This window comes from Scyliorhinus torazame, chromosome 6, assembly GCF_047496885.1.
Source record: "Scyliorhinus torazame isolate Kashiwa2021f chromosome 6, sScyTor2.1, whole genome shotgun sequence".
NCBI lineage: Eukaryota > Metazoa > Chordata > Chondrichthyes > Carcharhiniformes > Scyliorhinidae > Scyliorhinus > Scyliorhinus torazame.
The window spans coordinates 141,405,808-141,425,387 of NC_092712.1; the positions used below are offsets into that span (position 1 = coordinate 141,405,808).

Sequence of the window (19,580 nt, forward strand, 5' to 3'; positions counted from 1 at the left end):
GCCGCCTCCATCCGTCCCCACACCAACTCCTCCCATGGCCCATTTCCTTACCATAGCAACATTCACCATCCAATAATAGCTAATCATGTACTGCAGCCCCCCTCCCCCACTGCAAGAAAGCCCGCCACACCCACGAGGTCTTCCCCGCCCACACAATTCCAGAGATCAGCCCATTAACCTTCCTAAAAAAACGACTTGGGGTCAAAGATTGGCAGGTTCAGAAATACAAACAGAAACCTCAACAGCATCATCATTTTCACAGTCTGCATCCACCCTGCCATCGACAGCACACGCCACCTCTTAAAGGCCGCCTTCATCTGCTTCACCAGCCGAGCCAGGTTCAGTTTATGCAAATGCACCCAACTCCGTGCCACCTGGATACCCAAATACCTGAAACTCGCCCCCACCACCCCAAACTGCAACTCCCCATTTCTCCTTTCCTGCCCTGTGGCCTTAATCGGGAACACCTCGCTCTTTCCCATTCAATTTATATCCCCAAAACCGGCCACATTCCGCCAAAGGTCTTCATAATGCCTCCGTCATTGCCACCGGATCCAAAATATATAACAGGTCGTCTGCACATACAGACCCTGTATCAAAATGCTCACTTAACAGGCACAAACCCTTGATTATGTTAGGTTGCAAAATCAGCCATGCAACACAAACACTATAATGAAAACCCGCAGGGAATTTAAAACCAGCAAATTAGATCCTTTGACAGTGTTGACAAATCCAATGAGTTTTGGCAGATTTTTGACATCCTGACAGTACTTTGGCAGCTTGACAGTTCCAATGGAGTTTAAGTGCTTTTTACACACATTCAAGTCTATTTATGAAAATCCTAAAGGGCACCTGACCTCTCCAAAAGGCATCCCAGGGTCAGATCCAAAGGAATTCCATACCTCTCCTAAAGTATAGCCTGGAATCCACAAGGTTTAGATCTGCTCCTACAAGGTCTAATCTGAACACTTCGAATTTCAGGCATCCAGCTCATCAAAATCACATGAGTAGAGACAGCTATTAATTTCTATGCACAGCTGCCCCCGTGAACCATGGATGTGCAAATAAGTTCTACGTCTGCTTCCCTGTTGACCTGTACCCAATGAAGAATGTTGCCCAAGGTTACAGTCAGGTAGAAGTAGCCAGGGCTGCAGTATGATTGGCAACATCTAGGTGCAGTCAGTCAAGGATCAACTATCCTGAAATAACATCATTCATGCCGTGACATATAATGAATAGGGTACATCCGACATGTTAATGCAAGTAATCCTGTTAGTGGTGCCAATGAGCTTGTTATTCTAGCAGCAACTGAGTCTCCATATCCCAAAGTGAGAAATATCGAACTCCAATTGCAGATGAGTGTTTAGAGCCAAGTAGGCACAGAGCTTGTGGCTTCTCCTATATTTGGTTTGTCTCAGTTAACCATTTTCTTCTTTTTCCAAATAGCTCAGTTTGGTTTTGCAAGGAAAACCCTAGTGCCAATAATAGCGCTGTGTAGTTACTTATAGAAAAAACAATTAGCCCAAAATCTCTCAAGAACCTGCCTGTAAATTGACCGAAGAACACGACCGTTAACATCTGTGTGCCCTTTCCATGACCTTCCTTTTACTTATTACCGAACAATCTTGCAAATCCTAACAAGTGATTTAGAAACAATGGATTCTCCGTTTTCGGGACTACGTCCCCACACCGCCGTGAAAACTATGGTCTTTTTCGCCAGAAAAACTGGCGTCAAAATGCCACAGATTCACAGCCTTGCATGGGGCTTGCCGGCAGCTGTTGTGGAGCTCGCAGCTCCTGCTGCCGATATGGCCCCCCGCACATCCAGGTCAGAGGTCGTGCATGCGCGTGAAGGCAGCCTTCAGCGGCCGTGCCATGCTCCATGGTTGACTCAGACCCGGACAAAAAAACTGCAGTCCCAAATGAGGCCCTCCCTGCCCTCCGATCGGCCCTCCCATGACTGTGGCAGCCCCGGACTGAGTCCACAGCCGCCATGTGGGTATCACGGACGGTGGGACCATGAGTGGTCCACGCTGTCGGGAATTCGGCTGGTTGGGGACGGAGAATAGCGGGGCGGGCATCAGGCAATGGCCTCAGGTGGTAGACAATCGGCGTGGTGTACTCCCCGAGTACGCCGCTTTTCAGGGGACGGAGAATTGCGGAACCGGCGCTGGACCCAATTTCATGCAGGAAACTGGATTCGCCACCCATCGCCGAACGCGATTTTGGTGTGGGGGTGCGGAGAATACAGCCCAATATCTTGTGCAAACACCTGGAAATGGTGGCTATGATGTTCCCGCCCAGAAGTTAACATTGAAATAAGGCACCCACCTATTTTAGGTGGGTGCTTAGCATACCATCAATCTCTGCCCTGAAAAGGCTACCGAACAAAATATAGAAAAAGAAGTGGGGGTGAATTCTCCGCCTCAGCAGCCATGTGTTTCTCGGTGGTGTGCCATCGCTGGCAGCGGGTTTCTCCAATCCACAACTGGTTAATGAGATTTCCCATTGTAGCCACCCAACACAGCCGGGAAGACTGCGGGCGGGACGCACTGCCAGTGGAATGGAGAATCTCGCCAGCGGAGAATTCACGAAGTGATGTTATGGATCTCAGCTTACTTTGACAATTGTGAATATCTGACTTCTCAGAAATTCTAGGCTAACTAAAGAATGGTTTGTTTTGATGGAGCACAGGATAAGCTTCATGAGTTGAAGTCATTTACAATGACAGATTGACATGGGTCAGGAAATGCGCTAACCACTGTGCCACCAGGCCGCCTGCATTCTATGGCGGGTTGCGTGGAAAATACCACCCAGTGAACACATTCACCTCATTAACCTGGAGATAGAAATTCTTTCATTGGACAACCTGAATTATTAAATTGTAAGATACATATTCGGAAGCCACACTGCCAAGTGCACACTAATGGCAGGCAATTAAGCCTAAGGTCAGCAGTTCCAATCAGACAGATGGATAGGTAGGCACGGTGGCTTCAGAGATGTGAGCAGGTGGTGAAGATTAAGGAGAAGTTGGAGGGGGAGTTGGGAGGGAGTTAAACTGGGGAGTATGGAGCGAGGCTCTACAAAGGGTAAATGTGACCTCCTTGTGCACAAGGATGAGCCTGAAACAGTTGAAAGTGGTACACAGAGTACATATGATCAGGCAAGAATGAGTGGGTTCTTCCAAGGATAAAATCGTGTGGGCGAGGACCAGCGAATCATGGTCAAATGTTGTGGGGCTATGAAAAGTTGCGGAGATTTTGGACGGGGGCATTCGCGGCGCTAACAAGGATAGTGGGGATGGAGGTTGAGCCGGAACCTTTGGTAACGATATTTGGGATATCGGAGAAGCCGGAGTTGATGGAGGGGAGGAGGGCCGATGTTCTGGCCTTCGCTTCTCTGATTGCCTGGCGAAGAATTCTCCTCGAGTGGTGGTCAGCAACGGCACCGGGGATGGCAGCTTGGCTGGGTGATTATACGACTTTCTTCAGTTGAAAAAGATTAAGTACGAATTAAAGGGTGCAGCGGAAGGCATCGAGGTAAGGTGGGGATGTTTGTGACCATGTTTGAGGAGCTGTTCATCACTCTCAGCGGGTGAGGGGGGGGTGGGGGGGGGGGGGGGGGGGGGATGAAAAAGGGAAACATTTGTACAAGCTGTATAGTGGCAACTTGGGGAGTTTGTTCCCCGAATTGTTCAAGTTTTGTAACCTTTTGTATATGTAGGAATAAAGTACATTTAAAAAAAGTGTTTCCTCAGGTAAAAGTTGACCCAGTCTTTTTTTGTGAATCAAAGCCAAAAATCTCAGAACCGGAGTGTGATCCCTGAGATGTTAATGATTCAATTTTGTTGCAAATATATTAATACTACTGAAAATGAGCATTGGTAGGTAAATGCTCAAAACATTTCTATGTTTTGGGATGTGTGAAAACATTACCGTCTAAGTAGATCCCTTGACCTCTGGCCTGAAAAGACATTGGTCTGAAAGTGTAACTTTTAAACAAGTACCTCAGGTATTTTACCTGATTTTGTGAGAAAACTGATGGGCTAACTTGTTTATTCCCTTTCTGTTGAAATTGTATTTTTTACTGAAAGAAACAGGAAATGAATCACTTCTCTGTGTTTCAACTTGTGGACATTATTTGAGTGTTGGACCTCAGGTTCATTAGACCACAGCTGCAAAACTAGTGCTTAAAATAACTCTGAACAAATATTTGTTGAAACTACGTATAAAGTTTCAGCTGGGCAAAGTTCTCTTACTTTGCTGATTTTAATGAGCCTTCAGAACCGCATAACTTATCTGCAGCATATGTAGTGATGATAGTTTGAATTCGGAGGCAAGGATGCCTGACAAAACTGAAATTTGCTTTTCTCAGCAAAAAGAAAATACAACGAAGCTGTTCCATGCTCCAAGCATTCCACAGCCTTTCCATCTGTTTAAAAAAAATAAATTTAGAGTACGCAATTCATTTTTTTCAAATTAAGAGGAAATTTAGCATGATCAATCCACCTACACGGCACAACTTTTGGGTTGGGGGGGCGAACCCCATGCAAACACGGGGAGAATGTGCAAACGCCACACGAACAGTGACCCAGAGCCGGGATCGAACCTGGGACCTCGGCGCCATGAGGCAGCAATGCTAACCCACTGCGCCACTGTGCTGCTCTCCTTTCCATCTGGTTAACCATGTATCTAAACTTCTGTGCACAAACAATGGCTGGGATTGAACGCCACAGGAACAAGAAACAGTGTGAAACTGTATTCTGTGCTAATGTGGGCATGGCAAAGCAGCAGCTGTGGCAACTTTTTTGCTCTTGGCAGAAGCCTGGAGGTCTGGCTGAAATGCTTGCAAATCCCTGGTCTTGCTCTGGTCAAATCCAGATTGAACTTTCAAACTCTTTACATTTCCTCTGACAGAAATGATTTTATGACTTATCATTTAGCATAGATGGTATAGTACTGCAATTTGATATGGTTTTAAACATTTATTTTAACACAAGAAAATGTAGAATGGGAATCATGTTATTGCATCAGAGTCTGTTGCTGCAGACCATGCACCATAAATTCCACTCGCACAATAGTATATCCTGAAGGCAAGTTTTGCATTAGGATTCAAGGGGCTTCCTCCAGTGGCAATTATCTTTTGTTTTGCATTATCACCAAAAGTCAAAATTACTACCCCATTCCCCACCGTCCCACCAAAAGCTTCCAGGATCCGGCTCAGATGTTTCAACCATATCATGTAAAGGTCTACTAATTTGCCTAAAAACAATATCATAATTCAAAGGATGTTTGGGCTGGGTCAGAACACAGCAGGTACCTCAGGGGTGCATTACAGCACACAGATCTCTGGGTGCAGTGCTTCATTATGTAAGGAGCTCATGTCTAATCTGCATCAGGATTATTGGAGTCCTTCATTGAGGTTAATAAACCCAACTCTAGGGTGGCACGGTGGCATAGTGATTAGCACTGCTGCCTAACAGCGCTGAGGATCCGGGTTCGATCCCGGTCCCGGGTCACTGTCCCCATGCCTGCATGGGTCTCCCACCGACAACAAAGATGTGCAGGGTAGGTGGATTGGCCATGCTAAATTGCCTCTTAAGTGGAAAAAGAATTGGGTACTTTAAATTTTAAAAAACCTAGCTCTAAATAGAGTTTATCCCTGAAGGAGGTGAGGGCGGGGCAGGGTGGGGGGCCAGTAGGAGGACCTTTAAGCAGGAGTTGCCACGTAATGCTGGTGAACGGAAGTGAGGTGGGGGAAAAGGCCGAGCGAAGTGGCCATTGGGGAGGTGGGGGGTTGGTGGAAGGGGAGGATGGGAGGAAAGCGAGGGTGCTGCGACAACGCAAGGTTGGAGAAGAAACATGGTCAGGGGTAGACAAAGGGGCCATCTCAGATGGGCCAGGTATTGGGTGAAATTAACGGGAGTAGAACCAAAAGGGGAGGATGGCGGACAGTAGAGGGGAATGGAGGCGAAAACCCCCGGTAAGGCTGATTACATGGAATGTGCGAGGGCTCAATGGACCGGTGAAAAGATCTTGTGTCTTTGCGCACCTCAGGAACTTGATAGCGGAGGTGCTCTTTCTGCAGGTGACGCACCTCTACGCGAAGGTCCAAGTTAGGCTAAGGAAGGGTCGGCGGGTCAGGTTTTGCACACGGGGTTTGATTCAAAGTCGCGAGGGATGGCAATTTTGATAAGTAAGAAAACGGGGTTTGTGAGAAGGAAGTGAGGGATCCGAGTGGGAGATATGTGATGGTGAGTGGGGTATTGGAAGGGATGCCAGTGGTGTTGGTGAACGTGTATGCACCTAATTGGGATGATGTAGGTTTTAATGAGTGGGTGGCTGGCAGCAATCCCGGACTTGGCCATGCACCAGCTGATTATGGGAGGAGATTTTAATTGTGTCCTAGAGTGGAGGGTAGATTGATCGAACTCCAGGTCAATGGGTAGCAGGGGTATGGCAAAGGAACTGGGTGGGTTTATGGAAAGGATGGTATGATGGACCCATGGCGCTTCAAGAACCCAGGGGGAGGGAATATTCTTTTTTTTTTTGCATGTGCATTGGGTGTATTCCAGAATTGACTTTTTTGTAGTGAGCCGGGAGGTTTTGGTTGGGCTGGAGGAAGCAGAGTACGCGGGGATAGTATAATAAAGATTATTATTATTCATCTAGACCATGCGTCCTATTGACTGGAGATTTGGCTCAGATCGGGGCGGGCACAGAGGCCGGGGTGGAGGCTTGATTCGGGGTTGTTGACAGATAATGTGGGCTGTGACTTAAGATTATGTAGAACTGAACCAAAATGGGGATGTGTCGGTGGCCACTTTTTGAGAAACGCTAAACGTGGTGGCCCGAGGGGAGATTATCTCAATCAAGGCACATGCAGATAGGAAAAGGAGGGAGGAATATGAACAGCGGCTAATGAGCGAGATAGTGGAGGGAGATGAGGAGAGCGTGCCCACCATGGAGGGATTGGCAGGGAGGAAAAATTTACAGGGGCAATTTGATAAGCTGACAACGGGGAGGGCGGTAGGGCAGCTGCGTAGGGCAATAGGGGTGCAGTACGAATATGGGGAGAAAGGTAGTTGCATGTCAGTGCATCAGCTACGGAGGCAGGCCACGTCCAGGGAAACAGACTGGGGCAGGAGAAGTGGTGTTGGAGCTGGGGACGATAAACAAGATGTTTAGGGATTATTATAAGGAGTTATACAGGACGGTCCCAGGGGGTAAGGTGGGGACATGGGACAGTTCTGAGACAAACTTGAGTTTCCACAGTTAGAGGAAGAGAAGAGGCAGGAGCCAGAGGAGTCCCCGGGCGTGAGGAAGATACTGGACTGTATGAGGGCTATGATGTCGGGGATGGCCCCGGGGCCCGATGGCTACCTGGCGGAATTTTAAAAGGAGTTTGCGACGAACCTGGCGCCACATCTCTTGGGGGAGTTTAATGAGGCATTGGAGAAGGGGGAGCCGGCGGAGGCGATGACGTAGGCAGTGATCACATTAAAACCAAAAAAGGGGAAGGACCCTTTGGAACGTGGGTCCATATCTTTGTTAAATACAGACAAGAAAGTTCTGGCTAAATAGGTGGCGGGAAGGATGGAAGGTTGTGTCCCTAGTGTGGTTGCGGAGGACCAAACAGGCTTCGTAGAGGGCAGGCACTTTTCTAGCAATATAGGGAGGCTGTTAAATGTGATCATGACCCCGTCAAGAGCTCAGGAACCGAAGGCAGTTGTGTCCATGGATGCAATAAAGACATTCGACTGGGTGGAGTGGCGGTACCTGTTTGAGGTCCTGGGAAGGTTTGGGTTTGGGTCGAAGTTTGTGGCATGGGTGTGTCTGTTATATGTGGCACCGAGGGCAAATGTGCGGACCAATGACATGGGTTCACGGAACTTTGAACTACACAGGGGAACAAGGCAAGGGTGCCTGCTGTCACCGCTGCTGTTTGCGCTGGCTATAGAGCCTCTGGCAATGGCTCTTCGGGGGTCGGCAGAGTGGCAAGGGATTATGAGGGGATGAAGGGAGCATCGGGTGTCGCTATGTATGGACAAGCTCCCAGTGTATGTTTTGGACACGCTAGAGAGCATGGAGAGGATCATGGGCCTGTTGGCAAGGTTTGCGGCATTCTCGGGATACAAGTTAAATGTAGGGAAAAGCGAAATGTCCCCGGTGAATGAGTTGGGTCGGCGAGTCAATTTAGGGGGTGTTATGGGCCAGGGTTTAGAAAACTACAATGTATAGCATGGAGTTCACCTGAAATACAACTGTTTATTGATTTTGGTTACGATGAGCAGAAGGGCCTGCCTTTCAGGGGTTATTCAACAGAGGCCTTAAGCACTTTTAATCAAAAACAAGCTTTATTCTACAAATTTAGTGAACATTTTTATAAACACACACAGTAAGAATTTTTATCAATCACAAACATAAATAGCCCACACAGCTACAGTAATCTATATATCACCGTTAATAAATTCCCCCCTTAAGCTGTTCCAATTTAATAACAAGATCCCAGAAACCCCCTTTTCAAAGGTGTGGTCCAGCACACAGCACTCAAGGCCTGGTGTGGATGCTCTCGTTTCCTTTTCAAACGATCAGGTTTGAATTGCTTCCAGAAAATAGTTATCACTTTTAAGTTGTCAAGTATTCTGGAAACAGCTTTTAAACTAAATATAGAGAGACACTTCTTTTCAAGTTATCAAGTAATCTGGAAACATCTTTTAAAATGCAGATAAAGAGGCACTTCTTTTCAACCTGTGCTGTACAAACCAGTTCAAACTCAAAACGAAAGTAAAACTCAGGGCCACAGCCCAGCTCCACCCACACAATGACATCATGTGATAAGACAAAAACATTTCTTACAGCGACACTCCCATGACAGGGCCAGAGACAGGTTTAGATATTTGGGGATTCAGGTAGCGAGAGAATGGGCAATGCTGCACAAATGGAATTTTACAAAACTGGTGAAGGAGGCTAGGGAGGATCACGCTGCACTTGACTTTGGCACGGAGGGTCGAAGTGGCGAAGATGAACATTCTGCCGAGGTTCCTGTTCATATTCCAGGCAATCCCGGTCTTTATGCCGAAGGGCTTCTTTCGAAAACTAGACACAATTATTTCGGACTTTGTATGGGCAGGGAAGGTGCCAAGGGTTCAGAGGACCCTGTTGCAGAAGCAGATGGGGCGGTTGGCGTCAAACCTGCTACTTTGCATTGGACGGATTACGTGGAGAAGGTATGGCGATGGTGGGAAGGAGAAGGGACAGAATGGGTTAGGATGGAGGAAGAATCCTGTAGGGGGATCCAGCTTAAGGGCTATGGTGATGGCGACACTGTCAATGGCGCCAAGCAGATACTCGGAGACACTGGTTGTGCAGTTCACAGTGAAGATCTGGACCCAGCTGAGGAGACAGAGGGGCTGTCGGTGTTAATACCATTATGCGCAAACCCCGGTTTTGAGCCGGGGGGAGGGGATAGATGGCACGTATAGAAAGTGGAGAGAAGTGGGGCTGGTTAAGGTGAGGAATCTGTATCTGGAAGAAGGGTTTGCCAGTATAGATGAATTGAAGAAGAGGGTGGAGCTCCCAAGAGGAAGTGAGTTTAGGTACCTGCAGGTAAGGGACATTGCACGGAAGGTTTGGAAAGAGTTCCCCAGGTCGCCGTGGTACACCCTGCTGGAGGGACTGTTGCTTCCGGATGAGGACCAGATCGGGGACATATACAGGTGGCTGGGAGAACAGGGAGGTGAGCGGGTGGTATAGATTAAGGAGGAGTGGGGGGTGGAAGAGAGCTGGGAGGGGAGATAAACTGAGGAGTATGGAGTGAGGCACTATGAAGAGTAAATGTGACCTCCTAGTGCGCAATTCAAGTGGTACACAGAGAACACATGACGAGGACAAGAATGAGTGGATTCTTTGAGGGGGTGGCAGACGAGTGTGAGAAGTGTGGGCGGGGACCAGCGAATCATATACATATTTTCTGAGGCTGCGAAAAGTTGGAGAGATTTTGGGTGGGAGTATTCGCTGTGCTAGCAAGGATAGTGGGGGAGGAGGTGGAGCCGGACCCTTTGGTGGCGATGTTTGGGATATCGGAGAAGCCGGAGCAGATGGAGGAGAGGAAGGCCGATGTTGTGGCCTTTGCCTCTCTGATTACCCGGCAACAAATCCTATTGGAATGGTGGTCAGCAACGCCACCGGGGGAACCGGCCTGGCTGGGTGATTTATATGACTTTCTTTGGCTGGAAAAGATCAAACACGAGTTAATGGGTTCAGCGGAGAGTTTTGAGGCAAGGGGGGGGGATGTTTGTGGCCATGTTTGAGGAGTTCAAAAGAAAAAAATCTTTATTGTCACAAGTAGGCTTTCATTAACACTGCAATGAAGTTACTGTGAAAAGCCCTTAGTCGCCACATTCCGGCGCCAGTTTGTGTACACAGAGGGAGAATTCAGAATGTCCAAATTACCTAATAGTACGTCTTTCGGGATTTGTGGGAGGAAACCCTGACGCTGTGAAGCCATAGTGCTAACCACGATTCTACCATGCTGCCCCTAGTTGTTCGTCGCAGGGAGTGGGGGGGGGGGGGGGGCAAAAAATAGGGAACATTTGTATAAACTGTAAAGTTGTGGTTGGGAAGTTTGTTTCCCGAACTGTGTGTATGTTGTAACTTTTTATATATGTTTGGAATAAAATGCAATTTAAAAAAAAGTTTATTCCTGAGTAAAAACAGAAAGTACTGGAAAACCTCAGAAGGTTTGACAGAGTCTGTGGAGGGAGGAGAGGTAAAGGGCAGGATTCTCCTTTCCCCAAATGCCGAAATCGGGTTCGGCGACGGGGCGAAGAATCCCCGATGACGAAGAAATCGGAGAGCTGCCGCTTTTGCTATGCTCCGTCCCCGACGGGCCGAGTTCCAGACGGCGTGGGACACGTGTGGTCTCACCCGTCTGGAACTCAGTGTGGTGGCTGCGGACTCAGTGCAGCGCCGCCACAGTCAGGGGTAGGGCCGATCCGCGGGCAGGGAGGGGGCATTATTCAGGGCTGGGGGTAATGTGGGGGGGTCCGGGACGCGTGAGCCGGCCGAAGGGGGGACTACCTTTGCGGTCCGGGTCCGTGGGCTGCGTCCGCCATGAAGAACGGCGCGGCCGCTGCAGGCCGCCGCCGTGCCCATGCGCGGCCACAGACCCGGCAATGCTCCAGGCCATATCGGGCAACTAGAGCTGGGAGCTCTACACTGCCTGGCTGCTAGCACTCCCACCCCTCCCCCGAGCAGGGAATCGGTGGCTGTTTTGCACGTTTTCCTGGTGTAGAACACCACCGTTTTCACGCCGTCGTGTGGACTTAGTCTCTCAAACAGAGAATCCAGCCCAAAGTGTTGAGCCAAATGACTCTTCTTCTGGGAGTTATATTCAACTGGAAATATTAAGTCAGTTCTCTCACCACAGATGCTGGCAGACCTGATGAGTTTCTCCAGTATTTTATGTTTTTATTTTAGATCTCCAGCAGTTGCATTATTTTCCTTTTATTAGGGTATATTCCTTACCTGGGGCTACTCTGTAGCCACCTGAAGCATTGCTGCTCTGTTCCCCAACTCCGATCGGAGAAAGTGCAGAAAAGGTCTTCAATACTTTCACTGCAAGAGAAGAAATTCAAAGTAGTATTTATTCCCCCAGACAGCCAAATAAGTGACAGTACTTGAGGTAAGGGGGCTGTTGATTCAATAATTCTATAGCACTAAGGGTGGCTGGTGGCATTATTTGCCTTTAGTTCTAAACATTAATGCATGTTGGTGCACACCAACATTTGAATTTTCGCTAATTTTCTAATTTGCTTCAAATTGAGAACTTAAAAAACACAATTCCAGGCTTTATGCCTTTTGCTCAGTGCAATGGGGTAACATTACCATATGGAGTTGGTGGTGAGATAGGAAACGCTGGTGTGGGAGGAGCCACTTCATCTCCAGAGGACGAGCTTAACAATCTGCCATCCACCTCGTCTTGGCCAACGCTACATCCAGATGTGTTTAGCTGCAGCAGAATAGAACAGACGTTCCTTAGTACAAGTTGGCATTGATTAAATATACAGGCCGATTGGAGTTGGATTTGTGTTAAGTGGTGATGAATATGCGAAGGGAACCGTCACAAGTGCAGGCACATTCAAATTTTAAGACTGATATTCTGTATCGTCAATAAACAGTACTCCTGGTGAACTGTATGACCATGTCATTTGGCAAATTATAATTTGACACTTTAATAAAAAACATTACAGTTACTCTACTCTCAGCTGAACAATCTTCCCGATGTTTTATTAAAAGCTCATTTTTGCTTTTTCTCACCTCTGCCCTCCTCGCTGAGATAACTTCCTCAGGGTGACAATCAGCATTGGAAAGCCACTCCACGCCCACTGACCTATACCAAATTTCCTCTGTGCGTGTCTCGCCCGACCTTCCAAGTCAAGCTGGGTGAGATCCAGGTAGACCCAGTCTCTGAAGCCCAGTGTCAAAGTGCAGGGGAGGCAAATTGAAGGAGAACACTTTTATAGAGCACTAGCTGCCGTAAACCAGGTAAGTTTAAAGGTCCCACTGAAATTGACAGGTTGGGGATAAGCTAAGTGCCTAAATTAAGTGGATAGTATTTGGGTGTGGACGGGAGGGTGGTATTGGTAGGAGTTCGGGGGGGGGGGGGGGGTGAAACAAATCACATACTGTAGATAGAGGGTAACCTGTGCACTAATACAAGTAAGGAACTTAACATAATTAAAATTAGCAGAGATAAGTATTTGGAAAACTTAATTGCCCAAAGTCCAACAAAATCCCAGATGTCTGACATCCTAAGATTCTAAAAGAGATAGCTGCAAAGAAATTGGATGTGCTGGTTATGATTTTCCAAAATTCCCTAGATTCTAGGATGGTCCCAACAGATTGGAAGTTAGCAAATGTAACAACTCTATATTAGACAGAAGGGAGAGAGAAAACAAGGAATTACAGTCAGTTAGCCTGTTGTCAGTCACTGGCAAAATCGATTGTTATAGCATCCGCAACAATACACTTGAAGGGTCATAGGCCTGGGTCTTCCAAGGAGCGGAAATCATTGCCAAATTATTGCTCCGCTTGAATTCTTCCCTGACTTGATGCTGCTCCACATTTCTTGCTTGGCCTTCCAAGCCTGGCTTTCCCAGAAATGAGGAGTGCAGGTCCCCGAAGAGCTCCATCAGAGCAGATTAGAGTCCGGGGAACAACAGGACATGGTGCCTTTTTGAGGTACTTGCTGCAATATGGTAAGTTTAAAATTCCATTCTGAATGTCAGTGAATGGGTTGAATGGATGACTCAGTGAATGGCTAGGATAATAAGGTAGATGAGGTAAGTGGGTAGAGGGGCAGGTGGATGAGGTGGTAATTGGGTCTGGGTTATTCAGGTGGTTGGGGGAGTCGGGTGTCAGATAGAGTCAAGTTGGTAGATTGTAAGTAGTGAAGGGCCTCAAAGGTCTGTGCTGGGGCCACAGCTATTTGCAATTTATATTAATGACTTGGATGAAGGGACAGAGTATTTAAGTGTGTTGAAGATGCAAACTTGGTGGCAATGTAAGCTGTGAGGCGGACACAAAGAGGCGACAAAGAGATTATGGACCGGTTAAGTGAATGGGTAACAAGGTGGCATATGGAGTACAATGTAGGGAAGAATTTTTCACTTTGGTTGCAAGAATAGAGAAGCAGAATATTATTTAAAAGATGTGAAATTTATAAATGTTAATGTTTGGAAGGACTTAAGTGTACTCATAGAAGGAACACAAAGTTAGCATGTTGATACATCAATAATTAAGAAATCAAATAATATGTTGGTATGTATTGCAAAGGGATTGGAGTGCAAAAATAAAGCAGTCTTACAATTGAACAAGGCTTTGGTGAGGCCACACTAGGACCACTCTGTGCAGTCTTGGTTTCTATTTTTAAGGAAAGATATACTTGCATTGGGAGTAGTACAGTGCAGGCTTAGAGCTTGGTTCCTGGGACAAAAGGGTTGCCGTATATTTTGAGAGGCTGAATTAATTAAGCTTATACCCTCTGGAGCTTAGAAGAATGAGAGTTGACCTCATTGAAATTTAGAAGATTCTGAAAGGCCTTGACAGGTTAGACACAGTGGTTGTTTCATCCTGGCTAGGGAATATAGAACACAGAGGTACAGTTTCAAGGTAAGGCATTGATCATTTAGGACAAAGATGAGGATGTTCCATCATTGAATATGTTTAAGGCTGAGCTGGACAGATGTTTGGTCTCTTGGGGTAACAAGGGTTTAAATTTAACCTGGTACTTAATTCTTTAGGTACATAGAGTTTCAATATAATATTTAAGTGATCAACCCGTTTCCTGCGAGTGGGTTCGTTGACCATCTCCCACCCTTCAAACTCCTCTGTTAAAACTGGATGTGGGAGTGGGCAGATGAGGGGTGGTTTTCAGATTTTTCAGCTGTCACCTGACCCAAACCCATACATAGGGCAGCACGGTGGCATTGTGGATAGCACAATTGCTTCACAGCTCCAGGGTCCCAGGTTCGATTCACGGCTTGGGTCACTGTCTGTGCGGAGTCTGCACGTTCTCCCCGTGTGTGCGTTAGTTTCCTCTGGGTGCCCCGGTTTCCTCCCACAGTCCAAAGATGTGCAGGTCAGGTGGATTGGCCATGCTAAATTGTCCATAGTGTGCAAAATTGCCCTTAGTGTTGGGTGGGGTTACTGGGTTATGGGGATAGGGTGGAAGTGTGGACCTTGGGTAGGGTGTTCTTTCCAAGAGTCGGTGCAGACTCGATGGGCCGAATGGCCTCCTTCTGCACTGTAAATTCTATGATTCTATGATATTTTCAGGGTTAAAAGTTCCCCTCATAGAGTCAGCAAGTCAGAAGTGCCTCCTCAAGCCTAATTACCCTGCTAATTTATATTGCATTTTTTTGCTAATAATATATTTGATATTTGTGATTTCTGTTGCTACTAACTTCAAAGAACCACTCTAAACCTTGGCTTACGAAGCATTATAATGTTCCTTCTATTAATTTGTGCTTCAGTGACAGTAAATAAAACCATACTCGTCACCAGCTCAAAACTGGTTTTATGTGGGCAACTGTAACCAGAAAACAAATTTACTCAACTCCATTGGGGCTTTAGCAAATCACAGCCGGTTCACCAATAGATTGCTGTTGAGCTCATAAGATTGATGTGCCAAGAACCATTGTTAGTGCAATATAAAAACAGTGTCCACAGGTTTGGCATGAATGCCAATTCCCAGCCATTCAATCAGAGGCAAGAGCAACAACATAGATAAAATAGTGAATTACCTATGATTTTGTTTTGTCTAAATCTGCAGAAGCTCTGCAAAGTTACAAGTTGAGAGGGACTGTTAATTGCTTTATATACATTTTGGGAGAATTATTGAGAATGCACAACTTCCATGAGATACAGGAACTCTGCAGATAATGCACTCTGAAAGTATTAACCATAGGTTAGCCAGCTTGAGCCATTGCGGTGAGTCTTCAGATCTTGAAGGACTATGGCATCACTGGAAAAATGGGAACAAATTATAGAGCTTTACAGCACGGAAAGAGGCCCTTTGACCCATTGCGTCCGCGCCGGCCATCAAGCACCTATCTATTCTCATCCCATTTTCCAACACTTGGCTCATGGCCTTGTATGATATGGGCATTTCAGGTGCTTGTCTAAATTATCTGCTCATTTTCAAAATCAACTCAGACCATATAGTTCAGGGAAGAGGTAAATATTGACTGGTAACTCAGAAGCCTCTTTAGATGAAAAAAATAACATTTTAATGATACATTCAGGAAAAACAAGATAAAAGAAATGTAGCCTCCTTTTGAGCAGATAACAAAAATCTGTGGTTCTTCAAACAGCATAAGCGACACAACAACTTTACTTAAAATAGGATTAATAATACGTTCATTTTTATTTTGGGAAGAGATGGACACAAGGGAAGTTTTACATGCAATATGATCATTTCTATTATTTTCAACCTACCTCCCCCGACTGGCCGGTTGTGGTAAACATTCCAGCGGGCACAGAGCGGCAAGGGGCAGGGGATTTCATCCATCCACTTTGATCATACAACGGTTGAGCATCACCTTGTCCATATTGTCCACTACTCCATTTCCTTGCCCTTCCTAATGTTATGTGACCGTCATCTGCTGGCACACCTGTGTGTGAAGTAAAAGGTTAACATTTGGAATGATCCCCTCAAAAAACCTTGAATTAGTGGAATGAACTAATATACCTATATTTTCTAGTACATCCACATAATCGGCGTTCATATTATATTAAAGGTTTAGAAAATATGGAGAGAGCCTGATGGCTATTTGCTTCATTTCCAATCAGCTATCTGCCAGCTAATTGGTCTAAAACTTTATTTAAGCGGACGGCTGCGCTTACAGTGAGAAGAAATGTAAAAACAGTAAATCTTTTTTAGTAGTAATAGTAAATGCTTTTATCTAGGAACGCATGCAGAAATTCACAACATTTCACTATCATTGTTTGAGGCAGTAAAATTAGAAAAAATGCATTTTGTGTTATCGAAGTGACAATTATCAGTGCTGGAAAATTAAACAGGTTTTATATCTACACTCAGAAGTAAGCAATACTATCACAGAATGGTTACATTCCAGGAGGCTATTCAGTCCATCGGGACTGTGTCAACGTTTTGCAAGAGCAACTTAACTCGTCTCGCTACCCACATTTCCTTGTAGGCTTGTAAATTTTCCCATTTTGAAAACATGATTGAATCTAGGCAACGCATTCCAGATGCAAAGAACAAAGAACAAAGAAATGTACAGCACAGGAACAGGCCCTTCGGCCCTCCAAGCCCGTGCCGACCATACTGCCCGACTAAACTACAATCTTCTACACTTCCTGGGTCCGTATCCTTCTATTCCCATCCTATTCATATATTTGTCAAGATGCCCCTTAAATGTCACTATCGTCCCTGCTTCCACTACCTCCTCCGGTAGCGAGTTCCAGGCACCCACTACCCTCTGCGTAAAAAACTTGCCTCGTACATCTACTCTAAACCTTGCCCCTCTCACCTTAAACCTATGCCCCCTAGTAATTGACCCCTCTACCCTGGGGAAAAGCCTCTGACTATCCACTCTGTCTATGCCCCTCATAATTTTGTATACCTCTATCAGGTCGCCCCTCAACCTCCTTCGTTCCAGTGAGAACAAACCGAGTTTATTCAATCGCTCCTCATAGCTTATGCCCTCCATACCAGGCAACATTCTGGTAAATCTCTTCTGCACCCTCTCTAAAGCCTCCACATCCTTCTGGTAGTGTGGCGACCAGAATTGAACACTATACTCCAAGTGTGGCCTAACTAAGGTTCTATACAGCTGAACTTTCTATACACTTTCCATGTAAAAATGGATTTCTTCATGTTGTACCGATGGTTTTGTTTTCTTTTATAAATTTAGAGTGCCCAATTCATTTTTTCCAATTAAGGGGCTATTTAGCGTGGCAAATCCACCTACCCTGCACATCTTTTGAGTTGCGGGGACGAAACCCACGCAAACAACGGGAAGAATGTGCAAACTCCACACGGACAGTGACCAAGAGCCGGAATCGAACCTGGAACCTCGGCGCGTGAGGCAGCAGTGCTAACCACTGTGCCACCGTGCTGCCTATGTTGTACCAATGTTAACCGTGGACATTTTTCCGTGAGCAGCAGTTTCAAGTTAGAAACTCAGCTGCTGCTCCAAGGTTAATGCGAAGGCCCATGTTTTTCCATCCAAAGAGCAGACCATGTTGGGGAGCTGAAAATGGAGGCCTGTGGGTCCAGCATACAGAAGGCCCTCATCCATTCCAATTGTAGGAAAAGGAACAGGTCAGAAGCCTGCATGCAGCACTCCCGTCCTGACTGGGTCAACTTTGAGGGATGACACTTTAGATTCCCTGCAACTTTCACTGAATTGGACTCATTTTGGTAGGTGACACCGTTCACCACACATGTTATGAACTAAGGGGGATTCCTCATCTGGTGTTGTGAACCTTTTGACGTGTAAGCTCAAAATGGGTTGATAACGCCACATCTCACAACGTAATGCTCTATGATAGATTAAATATGTTTTTAATAGTGATTAATGTTTGGGCTACGTTCTCACAAGGTAATTGATCATTAAATTGATCTATATTACCAAAGTGGTAAAGTTTTCAATCTATTGTCCAATGGATAAAGTGAATAATATCTCAGACATCTGTTCCCCTGTTTTTAAGCTTGAACAAATGGCTAACGTGTTTCACGGACTTCAGGAGATTCTAAAGTACTAGCGCTGGTGGTTATTTCAAAAATACAGCTGTGCATGTGAATTTCATTATGAATGCTTGGCTGAGTTCCAACACCTACAACTGGATTCGGTTTAGCATGGGTTATTGATACATCTGTCTCAACGTAGTTGGCTTAAGCTGTCTACAACCACTTCTTGAATTAAGAGAATTATGTTTTTGAAAAGTGTTTTTGAATGAGTAATTGTTTATTTTGATAGGTTCATGAGCACCTTAAAGGATTCTCAATGTTATTATCGGGCCGAAAAGGTCTGTGCATGTGGATACTGGGTGAGGGGGCACTGGGCCCTGAGGTGGATCGGGGATAGTGAGGATTCAAGAGCCTTATGCACATTTGTAGAGCTGAGGCGATATCGCAGTCAAGGCACTCAGTAAAATTTATAGTCAGCTTCAAATGATAACCTTAGGACCTGGCACGCGAATGTTAAGAAGGATCCCACTTTGATTGGTGTACTCATCAGCTGTTCAGTTCAGCTGGTTAAAATTTTAAAACTTTAACTGCTCATGTGCCTATTTCCCACCTTCATCCACAAGCAAGGAAGATTGAAAAGGTCTCTAAATCATGCGTAGGATTGGGCAGATTCCGAAAAATACACTTTTATTCTGTCTCACACTATTGTTTTCTTACAATATCCAGAACAGCAACATGATCCCTGGAGAGGTCCCATTTTCCATAGCACTAACTTTTACAGCCTCCCACAGGGCCTGTTCAATTGTCGACAATTTTCCTGCGCATGCACATCCATCTGGATCCAGGACAAGACTGCTAAACCCAGTTTTTTTGAGAAGCATAACAATTCTCAAACCGAGAACTTCATGTGACTTTTTTCATGGTGTCAAATTCAGATTTTGGAGGCCAGCAAAGATGTCAAGACTATTGCATTTGTTTAACTGATTGCTACACCAACGTGATTATATATATTAAATGCCAAGAATAATCTATTGACGCCCTTAGTCTCTGTACCCATGTTCAGGGGAAATAGACAGATCATAATAATAATCTTTATTGTCACAAGTAGGCTTACATTAACATTGCAATGAAGTTACTGTAGCTACATTCCGGCGCCTGTTCGGGTACACAGAGGGAGAATTCAGAATGTCCAAATGACCTAACAGCACGTCTTTCGGGACTTGTGGGAGGAAACCGGAGCACCTGGAGGAAACCCACACTGCCACAGGGAGAAAGTGCAGAATCCGGAGACAGAGAGTGTCGCAAGTCGGGAATTGAACCACTGTGCTATCTCCTAGGGAATCAACGGCTATTGGGGG

General features: G+C 45.9%; 1 protein-coding gene across 5 annotated transcripts in view; it reads right to left on the reverse strand.

Annotated features, from left to right (window-relative positions):
• The window catches only part of LOC140425043 (tensin-3-like), a 666,087-nt gene that overhangs the window by 59,519 nt on the left and 586,988 nt on the right, over nt 1-19,580 (reverse strand). For all 5 annotated transcript variants that reach the window (XM_072508833.1, XM_072508834.1, XM_072508832.1 and 2 more), the window contains 3 exons: nt 16,002-16,177; nt 11,889-12,012; nt 11,529-11,618 (listed from right to left, as the gene is read on the reverse strand). In XM_072508833.1, coding sequence (XP_072364934.1) covers nt 11,529-11,618; nt 11,889-12,012; nt 16,002-16,177 — 390 coding nt within the window. The remainder of the gene's footprint in view (nt 1-11,528; nt 11,619-11,888; nt 12,013-16,001; nt 16,178-19,580) is intronic.